This window comes from Sprattus sprattus (genome assembly GCF_963457725.1).
Source record: "Sprattus sprattus genome assembly, chromosome: 14".
NCBI lineage: Eukaryota > Metazoa > Chordata > Actinopteri > Clupeiformes > Clupeidae > Sprattus > Sprattus sprattus.
Window position 1 is genome coordinate 28,312,060 of NC_137912.1, and position 17,170 is coordinate 28,329,229.

A 17,170-nucleotide genomic window follows, 5' to 3' on the forward strand; every position below is an offset into this window, starting at 1 on the left:
ATCATGGTAGGTATTTTTTGTGGGAGAAATAGTTGCAATCTACAACAAAATGATATGCTTATCTTACACAATGTTCCCCAACTCTGAGAAATGTTTTTTCCAGCAGGGCAATGCTCCATGCCACACAGCCAGGCCAGTAAAGGTGTGGATGGAGTACCACCAGATCAGGACCCTGTCATGGCCAGCCCAATTTCGAGACCTGAATCCCATAAAAAACCTCTGAAATGTGATCAAGAGGAAGATGGATGGTCACAAGCCATGAAAAGAAGCCGAGCTGCTTGAATTCTTGCGCCAGGAGTAGCATAAAGTCACCCAACGGCAATGTGAAAGACTGGTGGAGAGCATGCCAAGACACATGAAAGTTGTGATTTTAAATCAAGGTTATTCCACCAAATATTGATTTCTGAACTCTTCCTAAGTGTAAGCATTAGTATTGTGTAGTTTAAAAATGAATATGAAGTTGTTTTCTTGGCATTATTCGAGATCTGAAGACACTGCATCTTTTTTGCTATTTTGACCAATTGTCATTTTTCTGCAAATAAATGATCTAAATGACAATATTTTTATTTGAAATTTGGTAGGAATGTCGCCAGTAGGTTATAGAATAAAACAAAAATGTACATTTTACTTTAACACATACCAATAAATAGTAAAACCAGAGAAACTGATAATTTTGAAGTGGTCTCTTAATTTTTTCCGCGGCTGTATATGTTGATGCCGGAGTTAAATAAAGGCAGGCTATTCATAAAATACGTGAATGTGTCAGTACAGTTGAGACATTGACTCCGTGGGGCTCAGGTCGTTTGGACAAATATTTTAATTGCTGTCGCTCGTGCTGGTTCTCTGGCAATAGGCTACTTGGCCGGCTCATGTATTGTGATATACTGGGAATAGTTTTCAAGGAAATTTGATGCACCTTTGACAGTGGCTGTTGTTCATATATATATGGATATAAAGGTCAGGAAACGCTAGGTCCAGAAATGTTAGTTTCCGGAGTTGATGTCGTATGGAAATGATGTCGTAGGGTCAATCACGGCCAAGGAGTATCCGTCGCCATGAGCGGACCGACAGAATTTTTTGCGGGGACACGGAGAGCTATCCGACGGCTCTGGAGAGCACGGAGAGGGCGTTTCAGCTACCTGAGAAGGCGTTCCAGCTACCTGAAGGCGTTCCTATGTGCCCAAAAACGTGTCGTACGGAGTAGCATAAAAAAGCCTTACGTCCTGTTGCAGTGACAGACAACCGTGCTGCTGTCTGCCCCGAATGTGATGTTCCTCTACTGCTTCTCAAACTGCCAGCTAATACACCACACCTCATGCAGCATATGCACCTGCTGTGATGTTTGCGATGTGTTGTTTCCCCTGAACATCATCATCATTACCTAGTTTATTGTAGGCTAACTGATTAACTTGATTTACGTGCAAACTACGTGGACATGTTATCTCCCCACACGTACTTTTTTGTTGTTGTTGTAAATTATTGTTTTTTTGTTTTGTGATCATTGATTTTATTCTATCTAACACCTGCGGACCTGGTGTGCGCGGTTGTTTCGGTTCGCAATCTCTTGCACCTCGCCCAGGTATGGTATCTTAATATATTTCTTTGTACTCGGATGGCAAAGCATACTGCATATAAACATCTTTGTACAGTGGTACGTTTCGCCCACAACACGGTATTCCGCGCATGTTGCAAGTTTGTAAAGTGCAATTGCAATGCGCTCGTCGGTGGGGACAGGCTTTCGGCAGCAAATACTTTCAGGCAACACAGCAGGGCCTATCCGTTGCACAATTCTTGAAATCCTGACCTGGTCAGCCTGAAGTTTTCGACCCACAGCTGGGCAGTGAAGTGGGCCTTCACCAAATTAAAAGAATCACTAGACCGTGCTCGTTCCCAGATGTACGGACGTCTGCGGGGAACGGAATTCGCTGTTATGTGAGTTTGTAAAACATGTTAAAACCGTCTACGCCTTCTCCTTCTAGCAATTATATTCAAAACAACTCAAATGCTACAGCATTAAAAGTCCCGACCCGACGGCAGAGAGGAGGGCGTCCATTCAAGCATGCACAAAACTCTTCCTCCAAGTTAGACTAAAGACTCGGGTGAATGGAAACGGTCGCTGATGCGCATTTATTTTATGCGAATCGTCCGTGAATGCGAATCGTTAATGCGAACGAGCTGAATGGAAACGCACCTAGAGTGCCATCCCAGGCTGTGTAAGTTAATATTTTACGGAAAAAGTCAGCAGACAACCCGCGTTAAGACCATATCCAGTTAAACTGCAACAGGACAGAAATCATCTGTTATCTTGCCGTTATCTATAAAAAGCTTGCTGGGCGTCGCCGTTTAATGACCAATAGGTGCTCAGTAAAATTGAACGAGAGGCTATCTAGGATCAGATGGTTAAACTGCTACTAGGACAGCGTGGCTGTTGGTATTGCTTGCAAGAGTAGCCCGTCTTGTGCTGGCAATATCTTCCATTAGACATGATTCGAACTGCAGTCAAGGAGATCCTGCGGTCGCAGAGTGTCCGGTATTACTCGGTAGGACTCAAATCTGTTTATCGGAAAACGTTAGATAATGTCGAGCAGATTCTCCCTGCGAAATTAAGACCATTCTACAATCATCCAGCAGGTAACAAAAATCCTCTCACACACAACCTTGTTTTTGTTAATTAGTTTTTGTGCCCTCCATTTTGTGTTTTGGAGCCTCAAATAAGTGGGAAAATCTGCACATCATATGCTAAAAATAGTCGATATCATTCTGTTTTTGATATATTTTCCTTTGCTTCGTTGTTTATTTAGAATTTGCAATTGGATTTCTATAAGACACATGCACACTGCGTGGTCCTAATAAAGCAAGGTCATTTAAAGTCATACGTGGTAGGTGAGAAGCATACTTGCTGGGGGTAAGATATTTAAATATCTTTAAGCCTAAGCAATATACCTCTTTCGAGAATTTGCTGAAAACTATTGACTTCAGTCTTTGAACAGTGTTATGAGTGCCTGTGATGTAAGCTGCACTCCGGAGAGGTTTCAGGTGCTAAACGTGAGGTAAACAAATTACCACCAAGTAGCCTTCCTGTGCTTTCTTGCAAAAGATGCAGTCAGTTCTACATGGCAAAAACGAAAAGATTGCCTGATTTTGTTGAGCATTTAAGGGCATCATTAGAGTGACACACCTAACAGCAACCTGGAATTTCAAAAGAAACTGTAGGAATCACTTTCAGCATGGTAAGTGTTTCTTGTCAGCATCCTTAGAATTGATTACAGCAACCTCAGAAACACCTCATCTACACACTTGGAACTTTACTGTTTCAACATTTTAGTTTATCCTACTCTAAAAGCCTTTTTCTTGCTAAGAAGTTTTTTGTAGCTTCTTTTACTGCTATAATTGTCTTCTGTACTATGACTACAATTGATTCTCCTCTACGTATAGCAGCAATTATTATAATGGTGTAGGATTTAAGAGTGGCTCCAATGCCGCATGGAAATGTATGGAAAACTACCTGTTTAGAAACACAGATCTTTGCAGTGAAAGAGGACCATTTTAATTTTGGAAAAATTACAAGTATTTAAAGGCAAAACTAATTTTGAAGTTAGACCGAACCATGTCAGAGGAACAAAGAAAAATATGATGTAAGTAGCATTGCAGGTGTAGTTATTTCATTATTATGTTACTATTAAAGACATGAGTCATTTAATGAGAACATATAGTTTAAACACTAAAAAATGGAGGTAAACATACATCACAAGTCGTCCTACACCCCCTGCTAGGTCCATTACTGTTGTCAGATAACATTACTGGCTGTGACCAGTTAAAGTTAAACCTTAGAGCTTGAGTTTTACAGGTGGAGTAGGCACAACTTAAAGCCCCATTCCCAGAGAACTGGTATTTAATGTTACTGAGCTCCGCCTAAAGTTGCGGAGTGTAGCTCACTTTTACACCACTGTCATAAAAATACAAATTTCGCTTCAACACCACCTAATGGACAGTGTACACGTGTATTTGTTGACCAGCTGAAGGATATGGAACTGGCAAAGACAACAGCAGAAGCCAAAGAAGCTTGTAGACTGACAAGGTAGAGTAATATCACAAGATTTGACACAAATATGACTGCATAGTTGTATTTATTGTGACAGTGTAGATGAACGCTAACATAACAAAAGAGTAACAAAAGAATGCGTTTGATTGTGGAATATGTCTAATCTAATAAAATGTTGTTGGCGACATGCTTAATATAAAATGAACAGTGTAATGTATTGCAAGCTAGGTGATTTAGGTTTTCAAGGTTGCAAACTTCCAAGGCTTATTGGCATGAGATGATGACTGATCAAACTTTTTGGCATGAAATTAATTTATTTGGATGCTAGCCTGAGACAGGACAGGTCCATGACTTTGGGCATCTGGAAGAACTACACATCTTCGGGAGACAGGGATGACTTCTATAAGGTTTCAGCCTACGTCAAATTCTTTCATAATTGACATTGGCAAAAATGTTTATGATGAAAACTAGCGAGTTGTTAACTTAATGTTTCCTTACACAGCAAAACATCAAGTGCCACACAAAACATAGCAAGACAGCTAATAAGTTATTACTGACTAGTCCAACAGCTCAGCATCTGACTTGCTTAGTTTCTTCCTCACCTCTGCCATAATGTCCATACAGAGAATACTGTGCTAGCTTCCTCTTATAGCTAGCGCATGGGTCTAGTTGTTGTCAGAAGCCTTAGTAAGATCTATAAATATTGCTCCTGTTGGCATATTGTTTTCCAATGAAAAGGAAACAACAGAGCAGTAGTTGTCGAGAAATTAGGTCTGAAACATGATTGGAGATAAGATGGAAAAATCATCAATATAGATAGTTGACTAACGATTAACACTTTTGCTATGCTGCTATATTTTCATATCATCTAATGGCTATTGTGTTTATTGCAGCTCTTACAATTGTATGGTAAAAAAAACACGAGGTCCTCAAGTTTGATGCCTATTTGGGAACAGTCCCCTCATTCTTTTCAACAAGTTTGATGCTGCCAAAAGAACGTTCTTGCACCAGCACCAAGTCAAAATTAGAGGTTGAGGATTTACAAAAATGAAGGACTGTTGGATTCCTTGGATCAAGGAGTACTCAAACAACCCAGTGATAGCATTTTCTGCCACACAAATGTTATGTTATGGATTTAAATTTCCGATCAAAAAGACATCAAAAAACAGCAATTTCAGCTACGTTTTTATGTATTGACAACAAATACTCAGGAAAACCATCAAGCTGGCAAAAAGACAGTACAGAGAGAAAGTGGAGTCTTATTACACAGGATCCAACACCAGAGACATGTGGAGTGGGTTGAAGACTATCACAGATTATAAAGGAAAGAGCCATCAAGCAGAGCTGAACACCTTTTATGCTCGATTTGAGTCTCACACCAGGTCAGAGGTACTGCTGGAGCAAGACAGCTGCCCTCTCCAGGTATCTGTGATTGATGTGTGCAAGTCATTCAGGAGAGTGAATGTGCATAAAGCTCCAGGACCTGACAACATCCCTGGCCGTGTTCTCAAGGCCTGTGCTCCTGAACTGGCAGAGGTGTTCACTGACATCTTTAACCTCTCAGTCCCAGTCTGTGGTCCCCAACAGCTTCAAGAGGGCCACCATCATCCCGGTCGCTAATAAACCATCAGTGAGCTGTCTCAATGATTACCGCCCTGTCACACTCACCGCTGTTGTGATGAAATACTTTGAGAGATTAGTCAAAGACCACATTACATCCTGCCTGTCACCTGCATTAGACCCACTCCAGTTTGCATATAGGCCACACAGGTCTACAGATGATGCTGTAGCTTTGACCTTAAACACTGCTCTCTCTCACCTGGATCAGAACAACACGTACGTGCGGATGCTCTTCATCTACTTCAGCTCCGCCTTCAACACCATAGTACCATCCAGGCTGATCATGAAACTACAGGACCTGAACCTCAGTCTCTCCATGTGCAGCTGGATATTGAACTTCCTGATAGACAGGCCACAGGCAGTACGGCTCAGCACTGGTGCCCCACAAGGTTGTGTGTTAAGCCCACTGTTGTAATCCCTGTTCAGCTATGATTGTGCAGCCAATAACAGCTCCAACACCATCATTAAGTTTGCTGATGACACCACCATTATCGGCTGCATTAAGAATGGTGATGAGTCTGCCTTCAGAGCAGAGGTGGCAACAATTACATCATGGTGTCAGGATAACGGCCTGCTGCTTAATGTAGCAACAACCAAGGAGTTGATAGTGGACTACAGGCGGCTGCAGGGAGAACATGCAACCATCCACATCGGGGGCACAGCTGTGGAGATAGTCAAAAGTTTCAGATTTCTTGGTATCAACATCAGCGAGGATCTGAGCTGGACACACCATATTGGTTTGGTTACAAGGACAGCGAAACAGAGGCTCTTTTTTCTGGGGTGACTGCGGAAATTTGGCATGGACTGCACTACACTAACCAATTTTTACCGCTGCACCATTGACAGACTGGTGGCATCACAACATGGTTTGGCAACAGCACTGCCCAGGACAGGAAGACACTACAAAGAGTGGTCAAATCTGCACAGCGTATTACAAGGACTGCATTAACATCCATTCAAGACCTTTACAGCCAGCGCTGCAGGAGAAAGGACAAGCGGATCATCTCTGACCCTAGTCATCCCTGCCACAGTCTTTTCTCCCTCCTGCCTTCTGGAAGGCGATACAAGAGCATAAGGACCCGTACCAGCAGATACAGGGATAGTTTTTACCCACATGCCATCAGGATGCTGAAATGTCCTTGAAATATCTTTTTTGCACTACAATTTTCTTTTTTTCTCTCTCTCTTTTTTTCTACCCTTTTTCTCCAGTATTTAATTTATTTTATTTTCTAAATTGAACAGACATTGAGCAAAAAATAATTTCTTTACTGATAAAGGCTGTTAATGAGTATATGATAATAAACTTGAACTTGATACGGTTTATACTCAATTCTCAAAAATTGTTTCTAAGGAAGTCCTGAACATTGACCACTGGGGGAGCTGCAATAAGCAAAACATCATTTTTGTGCATAACTGTTGATGTGTTTGGCTTAAAAAGTAACTCATAGGTCTGCTGATACCTTTGAAGATCCATGGTCCATGTCCACCTAATTGATGCAGCCACCATTTTTAATTTAGGTAAAACATTTAAAAAAAAAATACAGGTGTATCTGCTTTATCTTGTTTAGAATTGTAGCTTCTGTGAAGAAGGAGGTGGACATTCATGGAGATGCATCTCCTGACTAACAATGCATCCTTGCTCATAGCTCCTCTCCTTCTCCCTCATCATTCCTTATCTCCTCAGAGGGCTTTTAAAGAAATGAGACATCCTTAATGATGTCTGGCTTGGAATAATATGCAGGGTACCTTAGTGTTTAGGAACAGTGTGTGTCTGTTTTGGAGAAATGCAATACTGATACTAAACACTTACAAGTTTAACTAGATGTGTTTAATTATCTGTTCTTCTGAGTCTCTTTTTTCTGCACTTTAGGTCCAAAGACAGTCTTCTTCTGGGCTCCATGGTTTAAATGGGTTAGTAGTTCATATTCCTCTAGCCTTTATTGAACAACATCCTGAGCCTCAATTCAATCCATATCCATATATTGTCCATATCTTTTTATAATGAATGTCTACATCAATATGTAGATTATTTTTACCTTATTAAAATAGTATACAAATGATTGGAACAATTGTCTACTCCTGTCTACGAGAGATGCTTCAGCTTCATGGGTTCTCTACAACTCTTGCAGGGATTGGTTGTTGCTGGCCTTGCTGACTTAACTCGCCCTGCAGAGAAACTCAGCACATCTCAATCTGGAGTGCTGACAGCCACAGGTGAGTGGGCTCCGTTACCGCGGTTACCGCATCACGCATCCTTCAGACCAGAGCCAGTGACCAGTATGGAAATCTAATAGTGTCTAATAATGTCCTGAAAGTAAAATTCCTTGTTGAATAAGTGAATTAAATCAAAACATATCGCAATTTTAGGGGCAATAAGGTTATCAGATCAATGTCATAGAATTAATAACAATTAATTAGGTGTTCAATATTTTATAATTAAACTACTTAAATTGATGGAAACTCTAGTTGTAACAATGTATTGCAATAACACTATGAAGTCTATAACACTCATGAAACAACCAGGTCACTAAGGCTGTTGGAGGATGGCTTCAGTGGATATTACCACAAGGATAGACGGGACAGTTTACTCTAAAGAAACCATTTATTAAAATGCCATGGATCCAGGTTTATTCTTGAACAGTGGCGGCCGACATTGTTGAGACGGAGGCCGAAGTTCCACACTCCCTCACAGCGCTTCACCTCAGCTTATCTGATTATCCCTTCAAGGACAATCTGTTAAATACACTGATATTGAGGGGTGTTACCATCTATTCAAATAGGCCCTGGATACAAAGCTCTTTGCTCAACCTTCAGTAACAATGTAATAATCAAGGCACAAGTAGAAATGGTATTAGTAGGTAGTAAGGCTGTATGATCATGTATGAGAGGGTGTGTGTGAGTGTGGAAGAGCATGTGTGTGTGTGTAACGTGTGTGTGCAATGAGAGGGAGTGTGTGAGTGTGGAAGAGCATGTGTGTGTGTGAACACGTGTGTGTGCGGGTATGAGAGGGAGTGTGTGAGTGTGCAGGAGCACGTGTGTGTGTGTAACATGTGTATGAGAGGGTATGAGAGGGAGTGTGTGGGTTTGGAAGAGCATGTGAGCTATGAGCTCCCTTTGAGCTAGTTCACTCCCTAAACATGTAATCTTTCATACTAGCATAAAGAAAATATCCTAATTATACATTTATGTGTATATTTATTCACATTTTGTCTGTTCGCGGCGTCAGCATTCTCCTAGGTTTCCTGGAAAGTTAGCATTCTAACGTAACATGCAGTACATCGGCTTTCTGATGCCTGACATGTTTGGTATGGTTGAAAAGCTCTGTATCTCCCACACAACGCTATGTAATCCAAATAAGGACATTTCCTTTCCAGCAGTAACCAATGATGTTAGCAAAAACGGGTTTTTAAACCTAAAGACGCAATTTCATTGGTTTGCGGTGGTTTCTGATAACGTGATTCGTTCAGACGCATCACGTGGTATGGCTTGACACTTCCTGGAATCTTTATATGCGATTTTCTCAAAATGAGTTTTTTGTCATACTCCAAGGAAAAAATCTCCACTTCAGTTCAACCTATATATACCAAACTTTCCAGTCTTGTACCCAACTATATTATGTAGACATTTACAGAGGGATTTGTAAATATATTATTCCTAGCCTGAATTATATAACATTATATCCCCAAAAACATGGTGAAAATCACAAGGCTATTGACAGTCTTCTCTGATTTACAGGAAAACAAAAGTAGATATCCATAAATCCCTCTGTAATTCTTTTCCCATCTAATATGCCAACAAAAGGCAAAAGGAATTTTTAACCTGGCTTTATCCCATGATCAGATCTTTTCTTTTAAACATTATGCAAATTAGCGCATATTTAATTAGATAATGCATAATTTGCATATTCAAACATCAAAATACAAAAAACTTGTAATACATTTTTTTCTCATCTAAACATGAGTAATCAACTGAGAAAGTTTCATGGTGATACCTATTATTAAGGATTTTTACCCTATTCACCTGTAGTGTCTCGCCTTAAGCTAGTAGCGTCGCTACAAGTAGTGACGCTACTGCCCATCACTGGGAAAGGTGTTATCTTTCCCCATCCCACCCATGCTAAGCCATTTCTAGCATAACCTGCGATCTACCGTGGAAAATTGAACGTTTATTATTCGAGTCCAAAGTTTTTTAACATAATTAAAACTTCACATAAGTCCACTAAACAATTCCCACGCTCCAGTAACAGAAGAGAAATACCCCAGAGGAGGGAGGAATGATAAACCAGTGACTTGGTCGCACCGACGAGCGAAAATCCTGACCAGCAAAGTGGCTAAGCGGTTAGACACAGCACCATTAAGTACACAGTACAATTAACCTGAAGAGCGCAGGTTCGAAGCTTGCGAAGCTCGCGTAAGATTTCAAAATCTACCTGAAAAGACACAGGTTAGATATTCACGAGTGGCAAACATGTCCCAAGTTGCGATCTCAATATCAGAGTAAGCCCGACTCTGTATAATTACAATCCAAAAGTGAATCTCAAGAACATTATAGAAAGGAAGCTCCAGAATATGAGTGGAACAGCCTCGAAAGTACATTGCAATCCTCGAACTCTGAAAATGAAAGGCAAAGCAAGAATCGTGATAACCCTAAAGACAGAACTCTGAAAACGGAAGGCAAATCAAGAAATGTGATAACCCCGGAGCAAAACCCTAAAGACAGAATATTAATTAAATTATTATCGAGTACATTTTAATTTCGTTTTTTATGGGGCAATAGCTTTAAATGGGAGGGGATACGTTTTGTCAGTTGAAAGCTGACCAATAGACAGAATCTCATTACGTCTCATCACAAGACGTTTTAATTCAATTCCTTGTCGTTTTCAACCAATGGCTGCAGCAGGGTGTGTGTGGCTAGACTGCTGACAGTCAATATGTTAATAACAGCATTTCACACCTCTGTCAGCGGGAGGTGAGAATGCTAAACACTAGGGGTGGGAATTGCCAAAAATGTGACAATTCGATAGTATTGCGATATTTGGGCCACGATTCAGTATCATTGCGATTCTTAATATATTGCGATACAGCAAGTATTGCGATTCGATTCTGCGATATATTGCGATTCATGTCCCCCATATAATTCAGAAGGCATTACAAAAAATGAGGAAAATAAGAATGCTCAGCTAACTTCAAATGTCACATTTAATTCTGTGTACAACATTATCTTCTACACATTAAAAACAAGTGCAAAAACCTGTTAAAAAGATTTGCAGGAGCTTTACTACAAAGTTGCTGTTTTTTTTAGGTGTTTGCACCTTTTGTTTGCGGTCAGGGGAGGCAGAGCATGAAAAGTAAAAACAAAACTAGAATATGATAAAATACATTAATATTTCTCAACTGATCTGTGCTATAAATGTAATTTATGCATGATTCCAATCATTTTGAGCATTTGATATAATCAAATCATTGAATTTGCGCATGTCCTGTTCAAACAGACAGGAGACAGCTAGACGGTGAGGCAGCGACGAGCTGCGCCTCATCTCATTTTGCGCAATCCCTGACAAACTGGGTTGAGGGCATGCATAGAACCTATTAAGTCTTGCTGATCTGACATAAACAATCTGCCGGAGCTAAAAGTTACGCTTCAAACGAAGCTAGAAGTTATGCCTCTCACCCATCATTCGCTAACATTACATTGATACAAAAGGACCACCAGTAAAACTGAATTAAATGGTATGAATGTCTCATTCTTCATATTTAAAGAAAAGAAAAACAGCCATTGTCACTGTGATCTGTCTCGTCGTCTGACGGCCTGACTGCGTTTCTGCCGTTCTCATTCTGTTTTGCTATCCTTTTTATTGGTATAGGGACCGCTTACTCCAAATGGTACCTTGTGAGATGGGCTCTAAAGTTTGTCGTATTCTAACGGTACTTAATTTTCATGTGCCATTATTTGCTGATGGCATACTGCATGTCAAGGTCTTTACCTTTTGCTTTTGTTGAAAGCCGAAATTTACCAACACCTTCGATTTGAAAGGAGCATTGTGTAATGGTGAAGCCATTTCCCTTTTGAATTTTCTGTTGAATGCGTTGAATGCACGACAACAAAGCAAGCACCGCAACAAGCGCCACCTTGTGGATGTAATATGCAAATGTATTATTATCAGAGTAAACTCTGAGAAAAAAAACGATGTAGAAAGCCCAAAAGTAAAACACATAATTATATAATTAAATATTGCAATACTTTGCGCAACTGTATCGATATAATTGCGTGTGCAAAATATCGCGATACCGAACAGAATCGATTTTTTTCTCCCACCACTACTAAACACATCGCCCCCCCTCCCTTCGCCGGCCTGTTTCCGGGAAATTCCGTTCGTATGCGGCAGACGGATATTTCGGGGGAATGTCCGCGATCAACCAGGAATGGTGAGCGTTCGCGGCTGTATCACAGCCTGTACGGGCCCGATAATCTTGGTTTTCGTGCAGTGATGTGTGTGCGGGTATGAGAGGGAGTGTGTGAGTGTGGAAGAGCACGTGTGTGTGTGTAACATGTGTGTGTGAGGGTATGAGAGGGAATGTGTGAGTGTGGAAGAGCACGTGTGTGTGGGTATGAGAGGGAGTGTGTGAGTGTGGAAGAGCACGTGTGTGTGTGTGTAACATGTGTGTGTGTGGGTATGCGCAGCTGTGCACTGAAGAGAGAGGGGGGGAGTGAGAGAGACATAGTGTTCAGACACACAGGTGAGAGATGTGTGTGTGTGTGTGAGTGTAAGTGAGGGTCGGGTCCAAGCGTCTGTGCTAGGCCCAGAGTGGAGTGGGCACAGGATGCTTGAGTATGGGTGAGAGACTATGGGAGATTGACATGATGACCTGCATAGTAAAACTGTATCCCATACACAAAAACTGATACTTCCAATGTTTAAGAACTCATGACTCATTTTCAGTAATCACCTGCTCATCAGTGAGTCACATGACCAATTCATCTGGTATTTACAGATTCAAAGATTTAAATATCTAATTGGCTGCCTGATATGCCCTTCAAGTCTGTTGTAATGCCAATATCAGTGAAAGGGTCTCCCACATTTGGCGCTGCCAAACCCTTCTAAAGGTCGATGTCAACTCCTCATGTGCAGAGGATGTAGCCCACCTACTTGCCAAGTGTATCAGGCCCTGTCCTCTTCATCTTTGGGCAGAAAAAGAACACTTCCTTGAACCCAGTGAATATTTCCCCAAATAAGTCCACCATAATGGATTGCAAGCAAGATAACCAGCAGGAGGTTCCATATAAGCAGGCTTGGGCAGTAACAAAGCAAGTTTGGCTACATGTTAGTTAAATGCGCACCGGTCCCATTATCACTTAAACAACTTTCAAAAAGCATATTTTAACTATACTACTATATTATTCTATATAATTCTATATAATTTCGTCCCTTTGACAGGTCAGAAAGTGGACACTTTTCTTTTTTCACTGAAATTGTGGCCAAATTCAACAACTGGTCTTTTGTAAGGTGATAGATTTTATTTAGAAAAACTGGTCATGACTTAAGAATGTATTAATCAAGTGCCTTGTATAAATAATAACCTTGTATGAATCATATGCTTATGTAAGCAGGAACATGTCTTTTCTGTGTTTCTGTGTGTGTGTTAGGTGCTGACACCACTTAGTCTGAATAGGTGTAGGAGGAACCTTTTGTCTTTGTATGGGTGAGCTCAGAGGTGATAAGAAGGGTCGATCTGTGCTTTGTTTGACCCTGTGTAAAACTCCTTGCACTATCCTAAAGACAAATTAAATAAGAAAAACAACAGGGGCAAAGGACTAACAAGCCATTACAAAGACAGAACAAAATATTTCGGAACTATTTAATTATGAATTATATTCAACTGCATAAAGCAAGCCATTAAAACATTCATCTGCAGCACACCAACTGTTACATATAAGACCTGGGGGATCCATGATTCTCATATTAAGGGTATTTTGGTGCATGAATCAAAATGCTAAGTTTCATGTCTGTTTCTTTTCTTAAGTATTTGTATTACATGCCTAACAAATTTGTTTACTATTTTGTGTGGCTATAGGCTTCATCTGGTCCCGCTACTCCTTAGTCATCGTCCCACGAGTCTGGAACCTCTTTGCTGTGAATTTCTTCCTCGGTCTTGCTGGCTCATCTCAACTTTTCAGGATTTGGAGGTCTCTACGCTCAAACTAATAGTTTGAAGATATTTCTTGTTATTATGAAGGAAAGTATTAATTGCTACATTACATTTCTGTTAATGTCTTACTTCCCACAGTTAAAACAAATAATGTGTGTTATTTCAGCTGTTGCACATCCAGAGCAGTGTTACATTTATATGAAAATAGTTTTCAAAATGTGATTATTTTGGTGAATTGCCTAAATGTTTAGTATATTTGTATGAAGGTGAAATGTCCTCCTTCTCACCACTTCGCACAGGAATTGTGTTTGACGTACTTTGCACCGCAAGAGTGAGAGAGACATTGGACTCTCACACTCACACATACATATCTAGTTAGGCATTTCACTAGCCACCTGTTCCCTATTGCCTTAATTACGTGATGGCATGAGGAGTGTTTTGATGTGATGTGTGTTAGGACTAATGTGGGGAGGGTTGGGTCCAATCGTGGGTGATTGGACCAAGTTAGCCCAATGGGCAAGAGTATAGAAAGGGTGAGGCGTGAGAGAAGAAGGACTTAACTACAGAATTGTATACTGTGACCCTAGTTTGCCTAGATTTTGTACTTTTAGTACGTTTTGACTTTTAGATTTATATTTTGTGCACATGTTTAATGAAGAGAATCCCCAGTAAAATAAATGATAATATATTTTTATAAGAAAGCCACAATCTCCTGCACCGTTTTTCCCCCCAACTTCACCCCCGGCTCCAGTTAGCCCACATCCCAAAACGTGGGGTGGCCACCTCAGTCCCTCACAATATTTATAAATGACCTGAACACTAGGGGCTTCATATATAATGGAAATAGAATTTATCTGACTGGAGTTGTATGAATGTTTATTGAATGAACAGTTTTAATACAATAAACTCCAGGCTTAAAAGTTACAAGTGTCAGTCAAACTGGATGCAAGGTAAAAACCCAAACGGATAAGTACAACTGTAAATAATAGCAATTGAATAAACAGGATGGATGTCAAGTAGACCAAATATACTTGATGATCTCGTATTCATGAGATGAACCCAAACCTGAATGAGTGAGTGAATGAGAGTTGAAAAGGAAGAGAGAGAAAGTGAGTGAGTGAGCTAAGGCTGAGAGTTATTTCTTCTATTCTAGCACATGACAATATTAAGCAATAGAGGAGTCGGACCAGTCCATTTCGGTTATGTATGCTTTTAAATGTAAACTGTTGCTTGGTGACAAACGGCAACTCTAGAAGTTTTTCATTTTTCTGACAAGTAGCTTACCTCAAATTAAACACCCTCGGGTTGGATGTGTTTGCACCAGAATTACCTCTTTTGAGCGGGATGTGTTTGCACCAGGATGGCCTCTTTTGGGTGGGTTTAAGAGCAATTATGCGGTGCTATCAGCACGATGAAGGAAATGAAATGCTGTTCTCACTGTTTGAAGGCCGTGGCTAATGGCCTTGGCTGACCTTCAGGTAGCCCTGGCTGGCACTTACCAGATGGTGAACATTTGGCATTTGACTGACATAGCACATTATATTGACATGGTAAATAGATAGAGAAATGGATCATTATTGTTGCATAGTAGGTATCCCCTATTTGTATACAGCCCCTTCATATTTAATTCCTTTAAATTGTATACAATGGTAGTGACAGGGATCATTTCTCGTAGAAGTATAATTCTGACTCATTGCCTACAGCTGCTAAAATAATAAGCTACCCTGAAATGTTTGATTTTTCTATCTCTTGACAGCTGTCACCTGTCTGTTCCATACCTGGTCAGTATATGCTGAGTCATAAACAGAAATTAAATGTTGCTCTTGAGTACACTTGAGCCTCTTGTTTATAATGTGCACACGTATATCCTGGTCCCTTATCAGTGTACTCCTGGGTGTTGCAATACCAAACAGGAAAACCAAAGTGTGTCCCACCTGACCGTAGGTATTATGTAGAAGGTCATATTTTTATGCTCTCTCCCCACTGTTGACATATAAACAATCCCAGGCTGTACAGAGGGCATTTGGCTTGACCTGAGGGCTTTAGCCAATATTTTAATCATAGTTATGTAACAGGTAACGTGCAAATGCTATCAGATATCTGTCAATTTCATAATTTTCTTTATACCTTCTTTCATTATTATTGGAAGAATATATTTGCTGGTACATATACAGGATAAACAGGACCTCTGTATAACACCCAATTACAACCCAAACTTGAGAGCGCAGGTTTGTATCTGTATGCAGATGCCCTTCTACAGTATTTCATTCCAGTGGCCCTTATTGTCTAGGTTAGCTATATATGACATATGCTTCATGTTTGCACTTGCTTGCTGAGGATACAGATGTGTGTCTTTCCTTCTTCTATTTTCAGGTATAATCAAGAACTAAAGCAGAACCTAGAAGTATCGGATCCGTGAGGACCCCAAAACTCCATTCATAAAAATGGGAAGAAAAAAGTATTTGTTTCGTTAACAGCATACTTTTACTATTAAAACTTTTTTTCCCCAACCTGATTTCCAAACTTTTCACTTCTTTGTCAATCTGTATGGACAATGCTTTGTCTGCACACATTTGTGTCTATATTATGCCTACTATAGTTGCATATACTGTATACTATAGTGTTTACGCAAATCCCTGACCACATATCCCTGAAGGCTTGTAATATGGGTTGAAAAAGCGATAGCTAATTTACTTGATTTCAGTCCTATATTAATAGTCTGGAATATCATCTCTGTTAAAAGATATGTACAATTTAAAACATTTGGGTGATAACTGTCAGGGATCAGATCTAACACATGGGACATAGGGACGTGTTGATAGCACGGAATAATCAAAGCACTTTCCTCTTCAGACGAATGGCTTAGAATACCTCAGTTGTTCTCCTCAGCCCACCCCTCAGAAGTGCTTAAATAGACTGCCACATCTCATCATCTTGAAATACTGAGCAGAAACGCTGTGGAAGACACTGTAGATGCCAGACAGTGTTAGAGCTGATCCCTGCTAAGGGAACTGTGGTTACAGTCGTAACCCAGACATTCCCGTCATAGTGAACTGAGATCTAACACATAATAATCATCTTAAAGACATGCATCGTATGAATATGAATGAATGTTGGTGGTGGTCGGGCCTTTGGCGCTGATTGGCAGCCACGCTTCTGTCAGTCTGCCCCAGGGCAGCTGTGGCTACAGATGTAGCTTGCCATCAGCGGTATGACTGTGTCTGAATGATTACTGGACTCTGTAAAGCAACTTTGAGTACTTAGAGAAGCGCTATACAGTATCACTGCACGAAAAGCAAGATTATCGGGCCCGTATACGCTGTGATACAGCTGCGAATGATCACAATTCCTGGCTGATCGC

General features: G+C 40.5%; 1 protein-coding gene across 4 annotated transcripts; it reads left to right on the forward strand.

Moving 5' to 3' along the window:
* The first annotated feature begins 2,411 nt into the window (after positions 1 to 2,411).
* On the forward strand, positions 2,412 to 16,319 carry LOC308375050 (mitochondrial pyruvate carrier 2-like). Of its 4 annotated transcripts, XM_080851088.1 has the most exons (6): positions 4,085 to 5,672; positions 5,871 to 6,051; positions 7,533 to 7,573; positions 7,792 to 7,876; positions 13,735 to 13,846; positions 16,183 to 16,319. In XM_080851088.1, the coding sequence occupies exons 1-6, from the start codon at positions 5,505 to 5,507 to the stop codon at positions 16,226 to 16,228; spliced, it is 633 nt and encodes a 210-aa protein (XP_080707214.1). In that variant the 5' UTR covers positions 4,085 to 5,504; the 3' UTR covers positions 16,229 to 16,319. The 4 variants fall into 4 exon arrangements, with proteins under 4 accessions (XP_080707215.1, XP_080707214.1, XP_080707213.1 ...); XM_080851089.1 differs by lacking the exons at positions 4,085 to 5,672; positions 5,871 to 6,051 and adding an exon at positions 2,412 to 2,631; XM_080851087.1 differs by having other exon boundaries at positions 4,085 to 6,051; positions 13,735 to 13,894; positions 16,181 to 16,319.
* The last annotated feature ends 851 nt before the right edge of the window (positions 16,320 to 17,170 follow it).